This window comes from Peromyscus maniculatus, chromosome 11 (genome assembly GCF_049852395.1).
Source record: "Peromyscus maniculatus bairdii isolate BWxNUB_F1_BW_parent chromosome 11, HU_Pman_BW_mat_3.1, whole genome shotgun sequence".
NCBI lineage: Eukaryota > Metazoa > Chordata > Mammalia > Rodentia > Cricetidae > Peromyscus > Peromyscus maniculatus.
Genome location: NC_134862.1, coordinates 45,097,960 through 45,121,736, shown reverse-complemented (window position 1 = coordinate 45,121,736; position 23,777 = coordinate 45,097,960). Strand labels below are relative to the sequence as shown.

General features: G+C 48.5%; 1 protein-coding gene across 4 annotated transcripts in view; it reads left to right on the top strand.

The window, feature by feature from the left end:
* Positions 1-23,777, top strand: part of Nav1 (neuron navigator 1) — a 258,871-nt gene that overhangs the window by 210,342 nt on the left and 24,752 nt on the right. For 3 of the 4 annotated variants that reach the window (XM_076547498.1, XM_076547497.1, XM_016000991.3), the window contains 10 exons: positions 13,094-13,232; positions 13,548-13,845; positions 14,989-15,682; positions 16,108-16,551; positions 17,084-17,125; positions 17,762-17,910; positions 19,695-19,865; positions 20,963-21,015; positions 21,780-21,803; positions 21,920-21,997. In XM_076547498.1, the coding sequence (XP_076403613.1) occupies positions 13,094-13,232; positions 13,548-13,845; positions 14,989-15,682; positions 16,108-16,551; positions 17,084-17,125; positions 17,762-17,910; positions 19,695-19,865; positions 20,963-21,015; positions 21,780-21,803; positions 21,920-21,997 (2,092 nt within the window). The remainder of the gene's footprint in view (positions 1-13,093; positions 13,233-13,547; positions 13,846-14,988; positions 15,683-16,107; positions 16,552-17,083; positions 17,126-17,761; positions 17,911-19,694; positions 19,866-20,962; positions 21,016-21,779; positions 21,804-21,919; positions 21,998-23,777) is intronic. The other variant, XM_042258202.2, reaches the window with a different exon arrangement.

Genomic DNA, 23,777 nt, shown 5'->3' with positions numbered 1-23,777 from the left:
CCAGACTTGTAAGGCAACATGAGGACCAGACATGAAAATAAACATTTAATGCTGAATTATTTCTCCTTACAAGCCTATCAGTTTTAGATGATTTGATCTATTTTACCCGTCTATTTATGGCAAGTGTCTTTTTCATTCTTCTACTTTTTTAATGATTTAATTTTGTTTATGTTTATTTTTATTTTACGTGTATGGGTGTTAGGCCTGCATGTATGCAGTGCACACAGAGGCCAGAAGAAGGCATCAGTCCCCCTAGAACTGGATTTACAGGTGGTTCTGAGCTGCCATGTGGGTGCTGGGAATCGAACCTGGGTCCTCAGAAGACCATCCAGTGCTCATAACCACGGAGCCATGTCTCAAGCCCCATTCTCCTGATTTTTTTGAGACAGGGTCTCACTTTGCAGCCCAGGCTGGACTAGAACTCCCCGCAGTCCTCCTGTCTTTGTGTCCTGCGTGCTAGGATCATGTGCGAGTTACTTGTCTTATTGCTGTGACAGAAACCCCTGCTACAAGCAGGGTAGGGATTCAAAGTGCATCTACCTCTTTTGGGACAAAGTCTTTTAGTGGCCTGGAACTTACCAGTTAGGCTAGACTTGCTGGCTGGCAAATTCCAGGGATCCTCCTCTCTCCGCCTCCCCATTTCCGGGATTGTAAGAATGCCACCGTGCCTGGCATTTTTCATAGGTTCTGGGGACTGAACTCGGGACCTTGTTCTTGTAAGGTAAGCCCTTTACCAGCTGAGCTGTGCCCTCCTTTTACCCCCAGCCCATCAGCAAGAACATTCCTGAAGTAGCAAAAAGAAATCTGTACCTTAACTCTAATCTGATGTAGTTCTAAGAAAGCTATAGAAAATTCCAGACTAGAGGAAGCACCAAGTACATTCTGACCCATGGACATATTCACAGAGGTCATTCCCATTTCTAGCCAGTAAGGTTAGCATCCGTGGGAGGACAAGTCAATTTTTAGTCTAAGTGTTTAATTTTACCCCAGACCACGTAGAACTTTATAAACTCCTTCTATTTCTAAAGAATTAAGAATAATTCTAGGGGCAGATGTCATGAGATAAGCCCCCCACTGTACAACCATCCAAGACAGCCATATACAAAACATGCATTAAGAAAGCGCTGCTTCAGGCTGGGCGGTGGTGGCACACGCCTTTAATCCCAGCACTCAGGAGGCAGAGCCAGGCGGATCTCTGTGAGTTCGAGGCCAGCCTGGGCTGCCAAGTGAGTTCCAGGAAAAGGCGAAAAGCTACACAGAGAAACCCTGTCTCCAAAAAACCAAAACAAACAAACAAAACAAAACAAAAACAAAACAAAAAAGAAAGAAAGTGCTGCTTCAGGCTGGGCTGTGGCGGCGCACGCCTTTAATTCCAGCACATGGGAGGTAGAAACAGGCGGATCTCTGAGTTTGAGGCCAGCTTGGGCTATAGAGTGAGATCCAGGAAAGGTGCCAAAGCTACACAGAGAAACCTTGTCTCAAAAAAGGAAAAAATTTAAAAAAAAATAAGAAAGAAAGAAAATTCTGCTTCTTTGGGGGTCCATGGACATTTTAGCCCTTGGAGGACTCTAGAGCCGGGTTCTCCATTTACCATCTGCTCATCTGACTAGAGGAAGCTCTTAATCTCCAGCTCTAATTCCCTTTGTAATTGCTGCCTGTTGAACTGTAACCCAGGCGGCCGTCCATCCACCCAGCAAGTGTGGCACTGTGGAGGTTTGTGGCTCCGTGTGCTCTTCCCCCTTCTGCCCCTCTGACGTGTGTACGTTTGATAGAATACAGTGCTGTTGGTAACGTGGTGGAGACTCCAGAGTCTTCTGTTCTGGCTGTTCATGACTGGTTAGGTGGTGGAGACTCCAGAGTCTTCTGTTCTGGCTGTTCATGACTGGTTAGGTGGATGGCTTCCCTGAAGTTGGGCACCTTATGAGGTTAAACATCTTCAAGGCATCTTGAGCCTGAAAACTGGCAATGGCAGTTTTTCTCTGTCCTGGATGGGAAAGCAGGAAGTTCTAAGTATCTCCTGGATGTATCATGGTAGACTTTCAAGTCCATAAACTCTTCCTGAGGATAATTCCAAAGAAGAAAACAAAGGGGTGGGGCGCGTATGTTTAAGCCAATTTACTGTACTATAGCTATTGCTTTACCATCAGAGAAGAAAGTAAGGTTCCATACGCACAGCTCTTATCCACTAAGTAATAGTTTGAGAAACTTGGTCAGTGATCCTCCAGGCATATGTATTCTGGATAGAAGGACCAGTTCAGTGTTCAAGTGTGGCTTCTGAGAGCCTCACTGTGGCACAGAAGCAATCATTCTTTTCCTATGCGGTCACAAGCTAGTCCACCCTTCAGTTCGTGAGGCCACACCCTTGGCCCTCCGGCTGCCTGCAGGCCTCCTTGGCCATTCTAGTTTCATGGTTTAGTCGGGACCGAAGTGTGGGGAGCAGACAGTGTGAGAGAAGTCTGGGAAGGGTGACCAGTCCTAGCCAAGAGCTTTGTGAATGTTGGTGTTTTTCCCAGAGGGAGGAGAGATCCCTGCCCCACGTATCACCACGTGTCTGCAGAGACACAGACAGAGCAGTGTTCCGTGGAGCTGGCCTCCTCACAGTCCTTCCTTTCTTCCTACAGCAGAAATGGGGTGCACCAGAGTGTTCCTTAGACTGTGCTGTCAGTGCTAGGAAGTGGGCAAAAACACAACCCAAGAAGGGTCGTAAGTTTCCATTATTACAGCCTAGATGAAGGGCTTTATTTATTCTAAGGGCCCTCGGGGAGGGCATCCCTTAGTAAAAGGGATGATAGAGTGTCACAGTACGTGGCATTCTTACCCAGCAGGAATGCAACAGATGAGCAGTAAACATTGTGACAGAGAAACACTTTTTAACCTATTTATTTTGTGGGAGTGTGTATATGAGAGACAGGGAGGTGAGGTGGGAGCCGGAGCATACTGCGTCACGTGGGTGGAGGAGAGGTCAGAGGACAACTTTGGAGGAGTTAGTTCTTACCTTCTGCCTTGTTGAGGCAGGGTCTCTCATCCACTTCTGCTATGAGAACTACCCCAGGCTAGCTGGTCTGCATCCTTCCTTTGATTCTCCTGTCTTTACCTCCATCTTGCCTTAGGTGCGCTGGGATTACAGACCGATGCCACCACATCCACGTTGTATGTGGGTTTGGGGGATTGAACTCGGGTCTCCAGGTTTATGTAGCCAGCGCTTTTACCCTCTGAGCCATTTTCCTGGCCGAGTATTCTAATTGAACTAAGTTCCAGAAGGGAGTGAGCCGTTCCTGGGAGAGAGGAATGCATGGCTGGTTTACCCTAGTGGGATAGCAGGAAACACAGATCCACTATGGATGAGGATAAAAAGAACACAGCTGAATTCCATACAGAATAAAAGCTACCTATGCGCTGGCTATAGAAGCGCTAATCAGCTGGGCGGTGGTGGCACATCTTTAATCCCAGCACTCGGGAGGCAGAGCCAGGCGGATCTCCGTGAGTTCGAGGCCAGCCTGGTCTATAGATCGAGATCCAGGACAGGCACCAAAACTACACAGAGAAACCCTGTCCCAATAAAACCAAAAGGGAGGAGTACTAATCACAGAACATGGGTACCCACTTCTAATTGTTTCTTGGGAGGTCTTCCCTAAGTACACTATAGCAGTGAACTGAATCCTGAAGGCAGGACAGAAAGCTGAGAAACACCCAACACACACCCGGCATACACAGGACCTTCGTGGAGAACACAGCAGAATGTAGTACAGTGAAATCTGAGAAAAGGACAGGAGGGTAAAGAGACGCTCCAGAGCACCAGGACCCTTCGCTGAGTGTATTGAAAGGGCCCACCAGGGACAAAACACCACCACAGGACAGAAAGCTGGTGACTAGTGGCTACTGGCTGGCCTGTATGGCACAGAGAGCACTCTGGAGTCTCACCGTGCTCAGAGCAAAGTCCTGCTGAAAGGACTAGCTTGCTCCTCCATTGGGGAACTGACTGGCCAAATCTACAACAGAGCACAGCCTCAGCTGTTCTACGGAATAGATGGACCTTGTTCTAAACCATTCAACCGTGGTCTGTTTTCAGATGTTTATATTACCATTAAAAAACAAAACAAAACCACAAGACTCAAAAAGAAGCAGAAAGGTATGACGAAGGAAGAAAATAGTCGGTAGAAGCAGACCTGCAGATGATAATATATCAGACTTAGCCAATGAGAGGTATAACATATTCTTTATAAATATGCTTAAGGTCCTAGTAAAGGTTAATTATGTTCTTGAAAAGATAATGAATTTTAACAGTTCACTGGAAATTCTAAGACGAGGTTTATAACCTGTGTGCCCCTCCCCCACACGCAGTGCAAGGATTATTTGGAAACAAATTACTAGTCATGTTCATAGCCGTCCCCAAGTCATCACCCCTTCCTTAGAGTGAGCTAAGTGCCTGCTATTTCTAGATACCATGTACACAAAGGTAGATGAGACTCAGTCCCACCCCTCAGAGAAATTTATTTCAGCGAAGAAAGATACAGACTTACCTCCAGGCACAGTGCTCTCATAGAAGAAGAGGTAAATCAGGAGAAAGAAGGTGAGATGTCTCCTGGCAAGGAGGACCATGGGGAGCCTGTGGAAGATGTGGCATTTGGGTCTTAGCCTTGAAGAACGGCCAGATGTCCGTGTGAGATAGACAGGGCGTGTGTCCGCTGGTGTGAAAACCCTGGGACAGTGCCCTGACTCCAGAACCTTCGTTGGCACCCACGTCATTGCACAGTGAAAACAGAACCCGATTCCCCTCCAAGCTTATGTCCCCAGAGAGTGAGTGAGATAGCCAGTCATCTACGGGGAGTCTTAGGGGAAGGAAGATCGGGGGTGGAGGTGAACATTCTGTCTGTCTAACTTGGCAAAATCACAGTTCCAGGTTTTGTGGTAGAAAACAAATGAATCTCTCTTGTCTTCTCTGTTGCCCCGTGTGCGTTACCCTTAGATCTGTAGTGGCATTTGTTTCTTTAAATTGTCTTTTAAATAATAATTAGCTTTTTGTGTGTATGGTTTTTTTTGAGACAGGGTCTCTATGTGACCCTGGCTGTCCTGGAACTTCACTCTGTAGACCAGGCTGGCTTCAAACTCAGAGATCCACCTGCCTCTGCCCCTGAGTGCTAGGATTAAGGTGTGCACCACTAGGTACAGCAGACTTTCTTTTCGGACTATCTCTGGGTTACCAGCCCCCAAATAATGACACAGAGACTTATTATTAATTACGAAAGCTTGGCCTTAGCTTAGGCTTTTCTCCAATTAGCTCTTATAACTTAAATTACATTACATAACTTAAATTACAAATTTTTTTTTTATTAATCTATGTTCTACCATGTGGCTTGGTTACCTCTCCTCTGTACTGTGTATCTGACTTCCCCAGTCAGTGTCTTGCTGGTGTCTCTTGCACTCCTGATTCAAACTCTGAGTTTCTCTCTGCCCAGAAGTCCCACCTAACCTTGAGGTCCTGCCTAGCTATTGGCTGTTCAGCTTTTTATTAAACCAACCGCAATAACACATCTTCACACAGTGTGCAAATATCCCACAACAACCAGGCTTAATTATGATTTCAATATGTTTCTAATTGAGATAAAATTATGTACCTTCCCCTCCTCACCTTCCTTCCTCCAACCCCACCCATGTCCTCCACACTCTCAAGTTGATAGCCTTGTCTTTGATTATTACCGTTGCATAAATATGTATGTGTGTGCACAAATACACACACACACACACACACACACACACACACACACACACACACACACACACAACTTGCTGAGTCCTTTTTTGTTATTTGCATGTATATGGTTTCAGGGCTGACCACTCTGCACTGGACAACCACTAAAGAAACTCATCTCCGGGAGAGGCTAATTCACCTTCTTCCAGCGGTCATTAGTTGCCTGTAGTTGTCTAGGAGTGGGACCCCGTGAAATATTCCCCCTTCCACTGGATGCATCTATTGATATTGCCATTGTCTTGTCAATACAGCCATTTCTAGGAAAGACTGTTTCACAGCAGACTCACTGGAATTCTGGCCCTTATGATCTTTCTGTTCCCTCTTTTAGATTGTTCTTGAGCCATAGATGCAAGAGCTGTGATGTAGATGTATTTGTTGGGACTGGGCTCTCCATGATCTGTTGATCTCTGCCTTGTCTTTGGTTGTGGTTCTGTGATGGCCTTCATGCTGTAAAGGGGGGCTTCTTTAATGAGGGAGGGTAACTAGACTTACCCAGGAAAAGTGGCTCACACACCATGGTGTTTATTTCGCTTACATGCTATTCTCTGCCTTGGGGTTAGAAGCTCATTCTGGACAGCCACTAATTTCTGAATGCCTATAGCAGCTGTTCCTGTGTCTGTAAATAATAGGCACTCAATGAATGCTTCCCCGTTTAAAGTAGAATTTAACACAACAAAAAGTCAATAGGTCTTAAAACTTACTGGTCAGTCTGATTCTGATTCCTGTCCTTTTAATCACCATACTGCATTCATAATGGCTCAGGGATATACTGATCAATGAGCTTGGAGTTTTGACTTTACCGTATTAGTGGGGAGGAGCTAATGAAGGTTTTGCTACGTGCTACATGTCAGGGTGATTAGGCTTCTGGTGAAATGTGGCATTTGTGAGTGGGAGGATGGGAAGAGCGGGACCAATGAGAAGGCTTTCACTGGTTCAAGTAAGAGGATAAAGCCTTGAACCAAATCAGAAGCAGGGGAAATGTCAAGGAGAGACAGACGTGAGGGCAGGAGGTAAACAGACTAAGGCTGTTTGTTTGTTTGTTTGTTTGTTTTTAATGAGAAGAGTAAAGCAAGAAACATTGAAGGCAAATACTTAAGTATTGCTAGAGCAATGGGAAGAGGAGGGAAGGATGGTTTTAGTGGAAGGGAGGGTGAGGAATGTTCATTTTGGAAGAAGAGTTGGGAGATGTGGTAACAGCAAATGGGAAAATAAGTATCCTATAGAGAAAACTCTTTAGTTTACCTCTCATAGCTTGTTCCAGCACTCTAGAAATTTCCACTCGCAGACAAGCTCTTCATTTCTCATTGTCCTGTTTGCATCAGACCTAATCCCTCATTCGGTTATTCAGTCATTTCCTCTTCTATTCTGAGAGTAGACAAAAGTGATCAAGTGTCATGATCTCTCAGCAGCTCTCCCAGAATGAAAATCTTACACCATTTCTCCTCTGCATCAGTTGCCTGGAGGTGGTGGTTGCTTGGATTTATGAGAAGACTAGATTATAAAATAATATTAAAGTCTCTGCTGTTTTCATGTCCTGGTGGCTTTAGGTCTAGCTTGTTGCTGCACAGATCTCTTGTCTCCACCTAAGATCTGTTGAGAAACAAAAGAACGGACAAGTAGGAGAGCCAAAGAGCATTCCGTAGTGGCCATGAGAAAGGGCAGAGAGTTTCTCTTTTGGCTGAAAAAATAGAGAGAGAGAAATGGGAGGGAGACAGCAAAGCGGAGCCTTGAGTGAGCCCGGGGATTCTGCATGCCAAACAACAGATGCAGTAACTCTCCATCGTCTGAGTTCTGTGCTCCTCTGTATCCTTTGGGGACCAAATGTTCGTGGCCCTTCTTCCTCCCTGCTCTCTCGAATGCTTGCTGTTTATTGTGTGGTACTCTGAGTCATTAGCTGATAAACTGCAAACACTCTTCTGAAGATTTTCTGTTCTTCCACCTTAAGCAGTCTTATGTTTCAGGAAGGACAGTGTTCATCCAGCCTGTAGCTCTTAGTTGAAACAAACAAACAAAAAATCTTCTAGATGGTTCTTTCTGTCCCTGTCTGATTGGATTATGAAACTTAAATCTGTCATCTCCTCAGTGACTCAAAAGCTGTGCACCAGGGTATATTCAATCCCCACCCCCAAAACAAGCTGTGTTAAATGTCATCTGGAGCATTTTGCTGCTGATCATTTGACATATTTCACAACTACCACAAGAGTAAAATGACAATAAAAACTCTTTCCTTAAGTCATAAAATCATGAATACAAAGAATAAGAGAGGAGGCGCATGCGTATCATAACACCAACACTCTGGAAGCTAAGGGAGAACATCACAAGTCAGAGGCCAGTGTGGACTACACATCGAGACCCTGTCTAGGGCTGGCCAAACGGCTCAGCAGGAAACGGAGCTTGCTGCCAAGCCTGACAACCTGAGTTCCATCCCCGGAACCCACACGGTAGGAGAAAAAAAGCAGCTCCACAAGATGACCTCTGAACTCTACACATGAGCTGTGGCATTCGACACGTCCCTCTCCCAGCGCACACACACACACACACACACACACACACACACACACACACATAAACATGGGAAAAGACCCTCCGTAAAAAAGAGAAGAGGAGCTAACAGTGAAGGGAGTGTGCGGCCTGAAAAAGAGAACGACAAGTAGGACCTGATCTGTGAGCCTGGAAGCTGGCTCCTAAGTCAGCAGTGAGGGCTGGCCGCGGCCGTTTGCAGTCCAGAACGCTCAGACATCCGCAAGTGACAGCGGTAGTCACCTTTGGGGAGTTAGCAGTAGGACTGAAACAGCAGCAAGACTGGTTAAAAGTGCAGAAACCGCAGGGACTCTCCTGTCCCCTCCTCCATCCGCAGACATCTTCTCTGGATAGAGGAAAGCGGGGTCTCTGGAGTATGGACTCCTAACACAGGTCAGCACAGAGTCTGCACCAAAGCCATGACAGAATGAATGAGACTTTGCATAGGGAATGTTGAAACCTCCACACTGCTTCTGCAACTCAGTGTTCAGACCACGGAACTGACCCTCACGCTGGGGTTTGGAAGAGTCACCTCCAGAAAACCTGGCCAACCCAAGAGAAAAGAGTTCAAGTGATCAGTCCAGCCACACCTACCATCCTTACATCCTTACGTCCTTACGGCCATACGTGCCGTAGATGGCAAGTCCTACCTCACACATCATTAGACACGTGAGAAAGTCTAGAAGAATCCCATCAGTTGTATCTTATCCCTGCTCTCTCTGGTCCTAGTCCTTCTGCCCCCCCACCCCACCCCACCCAAGCCCAAGTCAGGCTCACTGTGTAGCCCAAGCTGACTTGGGATGACCAGTGCAGAGAGAACCAAGTAAGAATCTGTGAAAGAAGATTGTAAACCTCCCTTTCAGATGAGTGAATGAGCTCTCAGAATGTTTGTGAGAGCTGAGGGAAGAGAAGAGATAAAAGAAAGAAGACGTGTTGTTTTAAAAAGAACCTTTAGAAATTAAAAATATTATAACAGAAATTAAAAGTCTGAGAGAGGATAAATTTATGGGGTTTTTTTTTTTCAGACAAAGTAGCACTAAGAAAAACTTAAGAAACTCAAGAGTATCTCCCTAAAAATCCATTCTTTGTATAAAAGACATTTTTAGAAGAGAACTGAAAAATAAAAATCAAGAGCAAAACTTGGGAGGCAGAGGCAGGAGGATGAGAAGTTTATGGTCATCCTCAGCTCCACAGTGAGGTAAAGGCCAGCTTAGACAACGTGAGACTGTCTCAAGAAGAGAAGAAAGTAGAAAAGAGCTGGCGAGGTGGCTTGTGGGTAAAAACACTGCCGCAGTGGCGTGAAGACTTGAGTTGGGCCCCAGAACTGACAAGAAGACAGGCGTGGTCGTAGCTCGCCTCTGTAAACCCAGCCCTTGTAAGGCTCTCCCTCCAGGGAGCAGCCAGCCTGCAGAATGCCGGGCAGCAGAAGCAGCATGGTAGGAGAGAACTGACCCCTACATGTGACCCTCCTAGGAGCCTCGCGGAAGAGGTGCTTCATCAAGACAGCTCAGTAAAGAAAAATCAAAACCAAACAAACAAACAAACAAACAAACAAACAAGGTGGGTGAGAAGCCCGGCTTAAGTTAAGCATCAAGTCAGTGGGTATAGAGGTGTGGTCTCGCAGTGCCGCTAACTGGCAGAGGATAGAGATGGCCACAAGATAGAAGTAATCACACAAAACAGTTAACAGAAGTAACCCTGAAAGTGAGAACAGAGTAGTTTTCCTTCTTCACTTCTGTTTATGCAGGATTTGACTCTGCATAGTACTTTTCTATTTTTTTTTTTTTTTAAAGAAATACGCTCCCTCCAGTGGAGCACCCCCAGTAGAGATGTTTAAGCCTTCGAGAATGACAGCAGAATTTCCCTTTGCACAACCTTGCAAATTTGCTGGGGAAATTTTTAACTCCTAGCTAGCCTTCTCTGGTATAAAAAGTTTAGGTTTTTATGTTTCATTGTAGGAAAGAGCTCAGCAGGAATGGCTTTGGGAAAACGGGGCCAGAACTCTCTCCTAGAAAATAAACATTCGGGGCTGGAGAGATGGCTCAGAGGTTAAGAGCACTGGCTGCTCTCCCAGAGAACCTGGAGTCAATCCCCAGCACCTGCATGGCGGCTCACAACTGTCGGTAACTCTAGTCTCAAGAGATCTGACACCCTCTTCTGGATTCTGTGAGCACCATGCATGCATGTACTGTGCAGACATGCATGCAGACAAAACACCCATACACATAAAATAAACAAGAAAATAAAGGAGTTTTTAAAGAAAGAAACTCCTTGCTGCCTATTGGCATTGATCTTGCCATAGCCAGTAAACGAAGGTTTATTCTGGATCCCTGGACTGAAGCAAGCTCTCCCATTTTTGCAGAGCCCTTTCCACAGAGGGCTGTCCCTGCTGCAGGCCCTTGATTACCAATAATTAATCTCAGATGAAAGATTCAGTACTCCAGGCTTCCTCTCTCTCTGACCTAAGAGAACATGCTGTGAATAGTTTGTTTGTTCGCCTGCCAGAGATCTTATCTGGGCCCATAAGAGTTGATAGGATCATTAAATCAGCATTGATCTTTTCTCAGTATCCTTTTTCTGCAAAAAGGGGTGCGTGGTATCTCAAGCCTGGATAAAAAGGGAGACTTAATATATGGCGCAGGGGTCGTTCAGTAACGGCTCTATTTAATAGTAGTAAAATCTAAATAACTCTGCAATGTGTCCTAATCCCCATGTTTTCTCTGCTGTTTCTCAATGTATTTGGCTAAATCGTTACAGAGCAGCCAAGCCAAATGGCCAAACCACCCACTTTCTTATTCCCAGCACATGAATTAGAGGGAAGCCAGCTGAAATCCAGGCCAACTCATAAATGACTTTTATGTCTGATTTTTGTTCCATGATCTGAAACTCAAAATAAATAAAAAAAAGAAACATTTTCCAAATACCGACAAATTCACACGCACAGAAAGTCTCCAGCCTTTTCAGTACACATGCGAAGCTGATAAACCCATTCTGAACAGATATGACTTAGAGGTTAATTCCCAAGGCACAAACAGACAGTCCTATGTAGCAAGTTTATGGAACCTTTGTGTTCAATTCGAGAATCACGAGCCAAAATAAAGGCTAAAGGTCATTTTAGGAAGGGCCTGGAACAGAAAACCTTTGAAGAAGTGTCCTAAGAGGCAGATTTTGAGCTTAGAAAACAGTGATCATTGACGAGCCTGGTAGCATAGGCCTATAATCCCAACTACTCAAGAGGCTGAGGCAGGAGGATGGATATCTGGGCTATATGGTGAGTTCAGTGCTAACTTGGGCAACTTAGTGAGATCGTGTCTCAAAATTTTGAAAAAGAGAAAGAGAAATGAAGGAAGAGTTACTTAGTTGGGGATAGAGTCCAGTGGCAGGGCATATGCCTAGTATGTGTGAGTCTCTGACTTCTGTCCCTGGTAACACACGCATACACACACTAGTGAATATGGTCCAACAGAATAATGATAGATCAAGAAGGTGGTGGACACAAACCTTGCTGTTTGGTTTAGACATTTAGATAATTTACTATAAAAATATAAAGTTCCTGACTACAACTTGTTAATCCTAAAAACTGAACAGAGGGCCAGGCAGCGGGAGCGCACATCTTTAATCACACTCAGTAGGCAGAGGCAGGCGGATCTCTGAGTTCGAGACCAGCCTGGTGTTCAGAGTCAGATACAGGTCAGTTAGCACCACACAGGGAAACCCTGTCTTGAAAAACCAGAACCAAAACAATAATAACAACAACAACAACAATGAACCGAGGGAAGGATGTAATGGCTAAGCTATGAAGATATCAAGGTGTAGTAAGTTCATTTTGAATATAGGCCTGGGTCTCCAAATACACATGTTTTAAGTACAGATGTTGGACACATCCCTCCTCAGTACCTTATATCTGATAGGTAAATTAGCTATGAACTGAATGGTTTTTCAGCAGGAATCTGGCACCTCTCTCTGGCCATAGCACCCTAGGGTTCGCGGTCTACCAGAAGAGCAGATGTCCTACTCAGGAGCAGAGCCTGACTCCAGGGGAGCAATGAGAAGGGGCAGGTCTGAAAGTTCTAGAGAAGAGAAGTCTGGGTTGGAGCGAGAACTGGGGAATGAGAAGTTTACCTGGGCTCAGTCGCCAGCACAGCAAAAAGGACAGAGAGGCCTTTGTCTGGCCTCTGTTACCAGGTATGGAAAGTTTTAGAAAGTGCAGGGATGCCTGGAAAACACATCTAAAAATGAGCTAATTACAAGACTATAAGACCGAAGCTGTTTACATCAGAGTTGCTTTGCATAGTTAGATGGATCTAAAAATGCCTTGTCCCTTTTTTAGTGTTATTTATTGCTGTTGTGTGTGTGAATGGTATGTGTAGGGGTGTGTTCCCGCCACACTGCACGTGTGGAGGTCAGAAGACAACTTTATGGGGTCGGTTCTCTCCTTCCACCTTTGTGATTGAACGCAAGTGTGCCTGCCTAGCGAGTAGTTTACCTATGAGCCATCTCAGCAGACCCTCCTTGTCTTCATGACCTGGCTTCCTGCTAAGGAAATATACCATGGGCTCTTGCTAAATACCAACTGATTCTTCTGTTTATAAAAGAAATATCACCAAATTACAAGAATGTTTAAGTCACACTTTGAATTATTGGTGAACCCAGGACTAACCCCAAACTGTCTTCTTTCGGGAGAAGAGTATAAAACCGTTGGTCATCTCTATAAAGTGCTGTTTCTAGCACTGGCTTTGGTTTGAACTGCTCACCCGTCCCCCTCCTCACCCGTCCCCCTCCTCATCCGTCCCCCTCCTCACCCGTCCCCCTCCTGTCCTGCAGCTGGGACGAGAGCAGCTCCATCAGCAGTGGCCTCAGTGATGCCTCGGACAACCTCAGCTCGGAAGAGTTCAACGCCAGCTCCTCACTCAACTCCCTCCCCACGACTCCCACGGCTTCCCGCAGGAGCTCTACAATCGTGGTATGTGATTTTGCAAACACGTGGGCCACCAGGTCAGGGTGAACCACAAAACAAACCGGGCGAGATCTGTGTAGATGTCGTAAAATGGTGTCGTTGTGACTGCATTTTGTACTCGTACCTATTTAGAGTTGATACATAGGAGAGTTTTTCCAATTGGAGAAGAAAAAGTACCCTAGAGATAGATAAAGTCTCTTCTCTCTGGAATACTAGCGATGGAGAGAATCCTTGGTTGACTTACCACCATGGGATAATCAAGGCCCTTCACCCCACCATTCTCCCACCCCTGTGTAAGCGGCCCTTTCCTTTTCTCGTTAGCTACGCACAGACTCAGAGAAGCGCTCTCTGGCAGAAAGCGGGCTGAACTGGTTTAGCGAATCAGAGGAGAAGGCCCCCAAAAAACTGGAGTACGACAGCGGCAGCCTGAAGATGGAGCCGGGGACTTCGAAGTGGCGGAGAGAGCGACCCGAAAGCTGTGAGGACGCATCCAAGGGTGGAGAACTGAAAAAGCCCATCAGCCTGGGACATCCAGGGTCCCTGAAGAAGGGCAAGACCCCACCAGTGGCTGTCACCTCTCCGATCACTCATACAGCCCAGAGTGCCCTCAAAGTGGCAGGTGAGTTGGGATAAAGGAAAGGACAAGGGTGAAGACCTTTCTTCAGTGGTTTTTCCTTAAGGGTCACGAACCTATAGAATGATAGCAAAGATTTGCAGAAACACTTGAACGTGCGATATCTCTTCTGATCCTCAGGACGGTCCTGTGAGTTGGGAAAGAAGGGTGTTACTGTCTCAGTTTTACCAGGGTGGAAACTAACTCAAAGGGGTCAGGTGCCTGAGCTACAGTCATAGAGCTGGCGGGCTGAACAGGAGGGAGCGAGTGTACTCACAGGCAGGTTCCTCCCTTCACGTGGTCCCCACTGGTTCCTTGTTTCCTCCCCCAAGGCATTCTTCTTAGCATCTAATGGAGGTCCTACTGGACTAATACGTTAAATGGCTGTGAAAAAGAAGCAGAGCCGGGCGGTGGTGGCACAGGCCTTTCATCCCAGCACTCAGGAGGCAGGGGCAGGTGGATCTCTGAGTTTGAGGCCAGCCTGGTTGGTCTACAGAGTGAGTTCCAGGACAGCCAGAGCTACACAGAGAAATCCTTTCTCCAAAAACCAAACAAACAAACAAACAAACCCACAAAAACAAAAGAAAGAGAAGTGTGTTGTTCCCAAGGTTTACCCCTTCCTTGGGTCACTTTGAGATTAATCAACATTTCCCTCCAGTGTCTAGACATTTTCTTACCTAACTCATTGCATCCTCCTTCTTGTCCTTCCTTACCCAGTTATTAGACACACTTCCTTCTTGATCATTTTTGTGGTGGCCTCTGCCACTTTAACCAAAATAAACCATCCCACAGAAAACAATAAAAACAAACTAAATGAAATCCTACTTCCTCCCAAAGTCCCTCTGGCAAGAAACTGTATCCGCTTATCCAGTATCGTCTGCCCATATTTAGGCCTCTAAATTTTTATAATATATAGACAGTGGTTCCTTTTCCCCTAGAGAGAAAGAAAGGTGTTTTTAAGACATTATAATAGGCCGGAGGGGTGGTGTGTGTACATGCCTTTGATCCAAGCATTTCTATGACTTCGAGGCCAGCCTGGTACACAAAGTGAGTCCTGGACAGCCAGGGCTACACAGAGAAACCCTGTCTTGAAAAACAAATAAGGATATCATGATAGCAACTCTTCCTCTGTCTCCTGCCCCCTTTCAGGCAAGCCTGAAGGCAAAGCCACAGACAAAGGCAAGCTCACAGTGAAGAACACTGGGTTGCAGCGCTCCTCTTCCGACGCTGGCCGGGACCGCCTGAGTGATGCTAAGAAGCCCCCGTCCGGCATCGCGCGCCCCTCGACGTCAGGATCCTTTGGCTATAAGAAGCCTCCCCCTGCCACCGGCACAGCTACGGTCATGCAGACAGGTGGCTCGGCCACTCTCAGCAAGATCCAGAAATCCTCAGGCATCCCCGTCAAGCCAGTAAACGGGCGCAAGACGAGTTTAGATGTGTCCAACAGTGCAGAGCCCGGGTTCCTGGCTCCAGGAGCACGGTCCAACATCCAGTATCGCAGCCTGCCCAGGCCGGCCAAATCCAGTTCGATGAGTGTGACTGGTGGGCGGGGCGGACCTCGCCCCGTTAGCAGCAGCATTGACCCCAGCCTCCTCAGCACCAAGCAGGGAGGCCTTACACCTTCCAGACTGAAGGAACCTTCCAAGGTCGCCAGTGGCAGGACCACGCCAGCTCCCGTCAATCAGACAGATCGGGAAAAGGAGAAGGCCAAAGCCAAGGCTGTGGCCTTGGACTCAGACAACATCTCCTTGAAGAGCATTGGCTCCCCAGAAAGCACTCCTAAGAACCAAGCAAGCCACCCTCCAGCCACCAAGTTGGCAGAGTTGCCACCCACCCCTCTCAGGTACCCACACTGGGCAATGTTTTCCTTTTCTCCTTCTCCAGCCTTAGGCTAGAGGTGGCATGGCCCTATCCGTTGCTGTCTCTGGGCCTTTGTGGGGATCTTCCTCCCTCCTCGGTGCTATTTCATCTCTGGTTTTGGTAACTCACTCTGTTTCGGCTGTTCCACATCAACACTGTCTTTAGCACCTGTGCGAATGGTTTTGCTGGGTTTATTTGCACATTTCCCATATTGCATGTGTTGTCTCCCTTATGACTGAAGGTGTCATAAGTCAGGTGTGGACTCTTCTTCCAATTGGTTTGTCAGCAGCATCAGAGTAAGCCTTTCGCTGAGCAGGCAGCCAGGAAAAAGGGGGAACTGGGAAAGAATGGCCTGTGGTCCTATAATTTGTTATTCTGAATACTTTATTTTATCTTCACTCCTCTCAGGGCCACAGCTAAAAGCTTTGTCAAGCCACCCTCGCTAGCCAATCTAGACAAGGTCAACTCCAACAGTCTGGATCTACCATCTTCCAGCGACACCCACGCTTCCAAGGTCCCCGATCTGCATGCTCCAAGCTCGTCCACTGGGGGCGCTCTGCCCTCTTGCTTCACCCCCAGTCCGGCACCCATCCTCAATATTAACTCAGCCAGCTTCTCCCAGGGCCTGGAGCTCATGAGTGGCTTCAGCGTCCTGAAGGAGACCCGCATGTACCCCAAACTCTCAGGCCTGCACAGGAGCATGGAGTCCCTCCAGATGCCGATGAGCCTGCCCAGTGCCTTCCCCAGCAGTTCCCCCGTCCCCACCCCACCTGCCGCTCCTGCTGCCCAACCAGAGGAAGAGACCGAAGAGCTGCCCTGGAGTGGAAGCCCCAGAGCTGGACAGTTGGACGGGTATGTGGTGGAGACAGAGCTGAGCCTGACTCATCTGGCCATGAGTGGGTCCATCCATGACCATGTTGTGACTTTTGATGTATTTTTTCTCCCATGTGTTAACTTAATTCCTTTGTAACTCCCAGAGGTCTATAGGGTGTTTTCGTTTTGTTCTCATCTTGTGCACAAGGAAAACTTTACAAAAAGTTAATGACATCTCAGAAATCTCGTATTAGTTTCATTTCATCTGGCTTTGGCTTCCAAGTGCAAAATCAGTTCTGTCACATCACATCCTGGTTCTCACCTTCCGTAGTACGGCCTTTTAAACGGCTAACTACACCTTAACTCCGAACAAGAGGGAAACGTTTAGCATTTCAAGTACTTCCCAAGTTCTGAGTCAAGAATTTGATTGTGACCATCTTATTATTTGTTTATAGAGATAGACTTTCACAGCTTGCTGTCCTGTCTCTGGAGGCTACACCCCTCAAACTTATGGTCCCACACTCTAGTTTCCAAGACAGGCTCACATGCCCCTCCCTCTCTCTCTCCACAGCAATCAGCGGGATCGGAACACCCTCCCCAAGAAAGGACTCAGGTAACCCTTAAATATGTTTTTTTTTCTACCATATACTCAAGACGCCTGGCCTGTTAAAAGAAATATCAGCTGGGTGGTACATACCTTTAATCCCAGCACTTAGGAGACAAAATAAATAAAATAAAATGCCAGCCCAAGCTAACCCAGGCCCCACGCATGAATTTAGTGGCCCTTGTAGCCAATCGTTTGTACGTGGTCCTGTAAAAATGCCACCCATAGCCCTCTGCAAACCTGCCATCAAGTGTGTTAGCTTTCATAGCGAGTTCTTTGCTGTCAAGGGAGAAATGAGTTTGCATACGGGAACCGTGTACTTACCGATGTTGTCCTATGGCCCTCCTCGATTCATTGCAGCGCCTCCTAGTGGACTTCTGAGGTCACTCATGTAGGCAAGGAACAGGGAGTGTGGATCCCCCACTGTTAGGCTAGCACTACGTTGCTCAGCTAGATGGGGGGGCCTGTCCCCTGAAAGCCTGCACATGGAGCCATAGAGCCCTGAGTGGAGAGGAAGTCCTAAGGCCTCATCCATCCCTTCTGTGCCCGTCCGGAGCTCTCAAGGGACAAGGCATCCCACACACAGTGGAGCCTCTCGTGTCACTTTGTAGCAGCTCAGAATGAGTTCCTCTGCTGCTTCCTCAGGTACCAGCTTCAGTCCCAGGAGGAGACCAAGGAGAGGCGGCACTCCCACACTATCGGTGGACTCCCCGAATCCGACGACCAGGCAGAGCTGCCGTCTCCTCCCGCGCTCTCCATGTCCTTGAGTGCAAAGGGCCAGCTTACCAACATAGGTCAGTGTCCGTGGTCACTCGCGGTGGCAAGAGACGAAGCAGGGGTCACTCTGCAGAGTGAGGCAAAGCAGCTAGGCATGTTTGGCTCGAGTTGTAGTGGGTTGCTTCGTGGTGCCTCAGTTTACCAACCCAAACTAAAGGTGAAGTGTTCCAAGGTCCTAAACTGAAAAAGTTGCCCGCTGGGCACAAGCTTGAGGGTCCGGATGGTATCAAAGAGTCTGAATGACAACATGGGAAATCTATAAACAGGGCCTCTATACACAGTACTACCAGGGGCAGCTGCCTACAGGGCGATGCCAACCTGTGGGCATGGTGAGCTCCAGGCAGAGCAGGGCTGTTGATTTCAGAGCATGAGGTCTGTCTCCAAGAAAGAAAGTCCAGATTCACCAACTGCTCTGGCTGAGCCGGGGCCATCCTCGCCCTAAAGGCAGGCTGACTAAGACCCATCCTAGACACACCACACCCTCTTGAAAGCCTGTGGAGAAGGGAGAGCTGGGAGTGAGGGAAGTGGCTGTGTGACTCAGAGACGGGAAGGAGAAATCCAGGCTTCAGGAGGGGGCCCTGGCTCCAGCCCAGACACACACCAGCCCCGGTTCCGGGAAGCACCATGCCAAGACTGGTTTAATAGGAATCTCTTTAGGACGAGGCCGGAACAGACCTGTCGTTTGCTTGCTCTATCTCTGAATCCGTCTCTCCTTTCAGCGGAGTGGAAGAGAGCAGTTCTTTTGTAAATAAGGACTTGTAACAGGCCTGCGTGGTGACTGTTTGAGGGAAACTAAGACTGGAAGTCACTTGTGCCTAAGGAAGGGTCATCTGGCTTCTGTGGACTTATCAGATGCAGGGTGGGACCGGCCTATCTCCACTGAGGGCCAAAGGAGAAGAACGGCCATTTGTGCTGTAGAATGAGGGACTGAGCCAAACAATGATCGTCTTGGGGGTCCCAAAGGGGAAAGACAGAGGTGTGAGTTCTTCTTCCCAGGTCTTTATAGGCAGGGAGAAACATCCATAGGTCTGTATGGAGGCCAGAGGTCAGAGAGGCAAGCTCCGCATGGATATGAACCACCAGAGGCAGCAATTTAACAAGGGGAAAGTGGGGGTGGCCTCTGTGGTCAACAGATCCCACAGCTGTGGATTCCATAGCCTCGCTGACACTTTCATCCGCTCTGTCTGTCCGACCTTCCTTTCAGCGGATGCTGGGCAGAGAGGCCATAGTCTAGTTTGAGAGCTGAGTGAAAGAGACCCAGAGTGATACTGCTCTTACTGGGGCCCTCACTCCCTTCCACGCCAGCGGAGCCCGCTGGATCCCACAGCCTGGTCCCCCTTCTCTGTAGCTGGTTCCGTTTCATCATCTGGATCTGAGTCTCGGTCTGAGTTCTCAGTGCCCGCTGAGACAGCTTCCGGTTGTGTCTTCACGAACCACAGCATCCCATTTCCATCTGCACATCCTCGTGATGTGAAGGTTTCGGGAAAGCCGCCAGGCCCCCAGCCTAACCTTCCAAGCAGCAGCTCCAAGGCAGGCAGCATTAAGGGGAGCTCCTGACTACAGACCATGGGGTCCTTCTCCGTCAGGGCCCAACCTTCTTCCCAGGAGGGGTTACTCCTGACCTCCAGCTGCTTGCACACCCCCACGCCCCACCTACCGCTCCTTCCTCTCCTCCCTCCCTCCCATTGCCTCTCAATGACTCCCGCTCTGTCCCCCACATGGGACTCAGAGAGCTGATGACCCTGCCTCTTCTCCTGCCTCCCCCTTCCCTCTCCCTTCCCCCTTCCCTCTGTCCTTCCAGTGAGTCCCACTGCGGCCACCACGCCAAGAATCACCCGCTCCAACAGCATCCCCACCCACGAGGCGGCCTTCGAGCTGTACAGCGGGTCCCAAATGGGGAGCACCCTGTCCCTGGCCGAGAGACCCAAGGGAATGATTCGGTCAGGATCCTTCCGAGACCCCACGGATGATGGTGAGACTTCATGTTAACGCGGTTCACACTCATTCCAGCTCTGCTGGGTTCCCTCACCCACCACCAATCCACCTCCACTGCCGCCACGGCCGCCACCACCTCCGCCACACACACACATATATAATTCACAGGACATCAACTTGGGCCATTTCAGTTGTCGTCCCATAACTCTGAAGGGTCTGGGGGCCCAGAAACCTTGGGTGGCACCACCTAGCACTGGGATTTAGGGATGGAGCATCTACCATTGGGGCCCAGGGAAGGGAAACTGAGATTTGGAAGGGTTAAGTGGGACTCCTTAGTGCCTCTGTCCTCCTCGTTCTACGCGTAGTCTTTCTTCCCCACGGTCTCTCAGAAGAGATACGGGGACAAAATGGTAGCTCTGTAATCCATACAAACAACTAGGCATCTCAGTCCTCTTTCTAGAGTGCTCCAAAGACTAGCTCCCAGGCTGGCCATCTGATGGTTGACGGTAATCTGGGTGTTAATGGAAGACCAGGCCGTGGGGTTCATAAGACCTCCCTTGTTATTCCCAGGATGCATCCCTCATAGATGGTGTGTTAGCTCTGTTAGTTCTTGCAGTGGGTTCTGTTGAATGATCACAGAGTATTCCCCACTTCATTTTTTTTTTCCACCTGCGTGGTCCCCAGGCTCATAGGCTAGCGCTGCAAGGGTAAGAAGAGAAGGCACAGATAGAATCGGAGTATTGGTCCTGAGCAGCTCTGACAAGAAACTCCCCTCTTTCCGCAACTTAAAGTGCTTTCTTGGCTGAGCCGAGCAGATGCTGACCACCCATGAAAATCTCCTTTCCCTCTCTCTGGACCCCCATGCTCCTCAGTCAGGCTGAGCAAGGGACCACCAGGCCCAGGCTGCCAGAGACTATTGATGAAAGAAAGGGGAGGCTGTCTCTATTCAGGACCATGCCCTTGGATACGTGCCTGCTGTGGGCTGTTGGGATATGAACGGGGTGCCCTGTGTGGTTCTCTCCGTTTGCTCCAGATGCCCTCCAGCATCAGTCCAAACTCACCTTAGGGCTCCTCCCAGGAACTTCGGGGCCCTGGAGCCTCCCGCTAACCTTCTGTGCCCTCCTTCTCTTTCAGTTCATGGCTCGGTGCTGTCTCTGGCCTCCAGTGCCTCTTCCACCTACTCCTCAGTAAGACCATTAATGTCCCTTCCCCTCCTGCCCCCTCCCCTGCCATCCCACATCCCCTCAGACCTCCTTCGGTTGGGTAACTGGATGGGGATGGGGAACGACTGTCTCTGCATTCTACCTTGTGGGCCTGGGAGTGGGTGTCGGGGGAGGCACCTAGCGCTTGGAGCACTCAGATGAGAGTCGCCTTGGGTCCCCTCAGTTCTTTCTGGCCTTGCCGCCAATTCCCAAGCAACTCTGGTATTCCTTTTTCCCCCTCCTTTGAAAAGTGAGGATCCCCTTGTGACCGCACTCTTTCCCGCCATGGGAAGTGGGGAGTGTTTTTAGCACCCAAGATGAGTAGGTTCCCAAGATGAGAGATCCAGTAATGTGCAGAATTAATGTGTTCTGTGGGGAACCACACAGAGTGCTTGGCTCTTAGATATCCTTTGACTCTTAGGTTTCTTTTGACCCCAATTCTTTACTCCCTCAAGTTGCTAAAAATCAAAGTTTGTTTTCAGACCACCTGGGCTCATCCTCTAGCCTCTTTGGCAATAACAAGCTTGGCTAAAGAGAAGCACCAGAGAGAAGCCTATCATTTAAACCTGAGTGTAGCTCCGAGCCAGTCCTGTGAGGAGCCAGGGCCAAGAGACAGGGGACGCCTCTCTCTGCATCTCTCCATCACGCTTCTTCCTCTTTCCGCCCTGACACTTGGGCCTGGCCTCTGCACCTCCATAGTAACCAGCTGCTTTTTCTCTCTTTCTCTCCCTCTGTGCCCGCTTCTTCAGGCTGAGGAGAGGATGCAATCTGAGGTAGGGTACAAAGCCTTTGTCTCCGCTTGTTAACACCACCACCGCACGCTCCATTTTCCTTCCAGCCTCTCCACTTCTTCCACCATCAACAGCTTGCCTTTCTCTTCCTTCCACAGCAAATTCGGAAGCTTCGGAGGGAGCTGGAATCCTCCCAGGAAAAAGTGGCCACCCTGACATCGCAGCTTTCTGCCAATGTGAGTACCTGAAGCAGGGTAAGGCCTAGCTCTAGTTAACACAGGCGATGTGGGAAGGTGAGCTGACGAAGACTGCCCCGTCTTTAGACCTCTAGGGAGCAGGTTCTGTTCACAGCTCTACCACAGAAGATTTGGGGACTCCCTCCTTCGCTTTTTCTGAGCCTTCATTAAGAACCATTTTCCCCACCTTCATTAGTCGGGATGGATGAGTTGGTTGGTATCTGGTAACCTTTGACCTTCCTAAAGAAAGCGGAGACCAGTGGTTCTGCAGAGGGGCAGAAGCAACCTTGCCATTGGACATGGACAAAAATAGCAATGCATTTTAATTATGAGCCCTTGGGTCCTTTTCCACTGCCCCGGGTGTGTTTATCTCTTCATCCATGCCACATAACTGAGCAGGAACAGACCTGGTTAGTAGAATTCTGTCTGATGACTCTGAGACCAGTTCAAAGCCGAACTCCCATTCCAGCTGCCGATGTGGTTCCCAGTTGGCTCTGCCTCAGGCAGCTGGCAGAATCGATCTGAGCTTTAGCTTTGGACCCAACAGGCTTCGTTTCTGCATTTAACCCACCCTCCATATATCCATTTAGAATGACTACCTTCCTCCAGACCTGACCTTAGTTTTTCTGTTCTGAGAGATGGGGAGAAATCGGGCTGCCTCATCTACCTCCACTGTGGCTAGTTCCTCCCCTGTGACCAAACTGCAAGCAGAGATCATAAGAGCCGTTTTCTCCCAAAATTGTAAACAACAGCTGAGCTGGGTCTCCAGGAGCTTTCCAAGTGTGTTTACACACACACACACACACACACACACACACACACACACACACACAAACCATGTCTGCAATTTCCACAGCACTTTCTGCCCGCCTGTCTTCCCTTCCTCTCTGGGGACCTCTGCCAGGTCCTAGCCCTTGGAATCAGGTAGAATATCCACCAAGATTTTTCATGTTTCCAGCACATTTTAGAAACAGCTCCCTTACCACGTTGGTTATTGTCTTTATTCTTTTCCCCAAATCCTCAGTTCATAAGTCCTGTCCTGACTGATTTGTTTGAAGCTCAGATCAAGCTTCAAACTCTCTGGGACCAAAAGAATTCTAAGAGAAACAAGAACCATCCTATACCACACCCGTCAGGGCCAGTGGCCTAGGTCATGGCCTGCACACCCTAGGAAACTCATGTCTGGGAGATGCTGAAGGGGAGAGGCGCCAGGGAGGCGGAGAACATCATTATGCCTGATTTATTTACTCTGCAGCCTGTCAGCCATAGTGTGCTGTCAAGGCTGGGCTAGTTCCAGAAAGTGAATTTAGAGGGTGCATTTTCTTAGAACAGGAAGTTCCATTTGGCTACCAGAGAACAAACTAAACACCCAGATCTGGTGAGTTCTGAATCTAGAGGTAGATTTTTGCCAAGGGTCAGAGCCCTTCCCTCAAGCCGGAGAGGTGATGCCAGGTTCCAGAGCTCTCCTCAGGATGCCTGATGTTGAATCAAACTTACGCTAGGTCGAATGGGACCTCCAAGCTGTTGAAGATGACACATCCCGGCCGGGAAGAGACACCGCAGGTCACTGTATTACCTCCGATGCTAACCTTTGCAGAAGGACCACTTGGCCTAGTGTCTCACAGGCACCCTCATCTGAAGTTGAGATTAGAGTAAGGTTCAGTGTAGGGAAAGAAAGGTAGAAGAGAAGAAGGAGGAAAACCCAGTTCCCCGGATGAGGAGAGTCCATGCAGAAGTGTATGAGGAGGCAGGGGCTCTCCAGGCTCTTGAGAAGATTCTC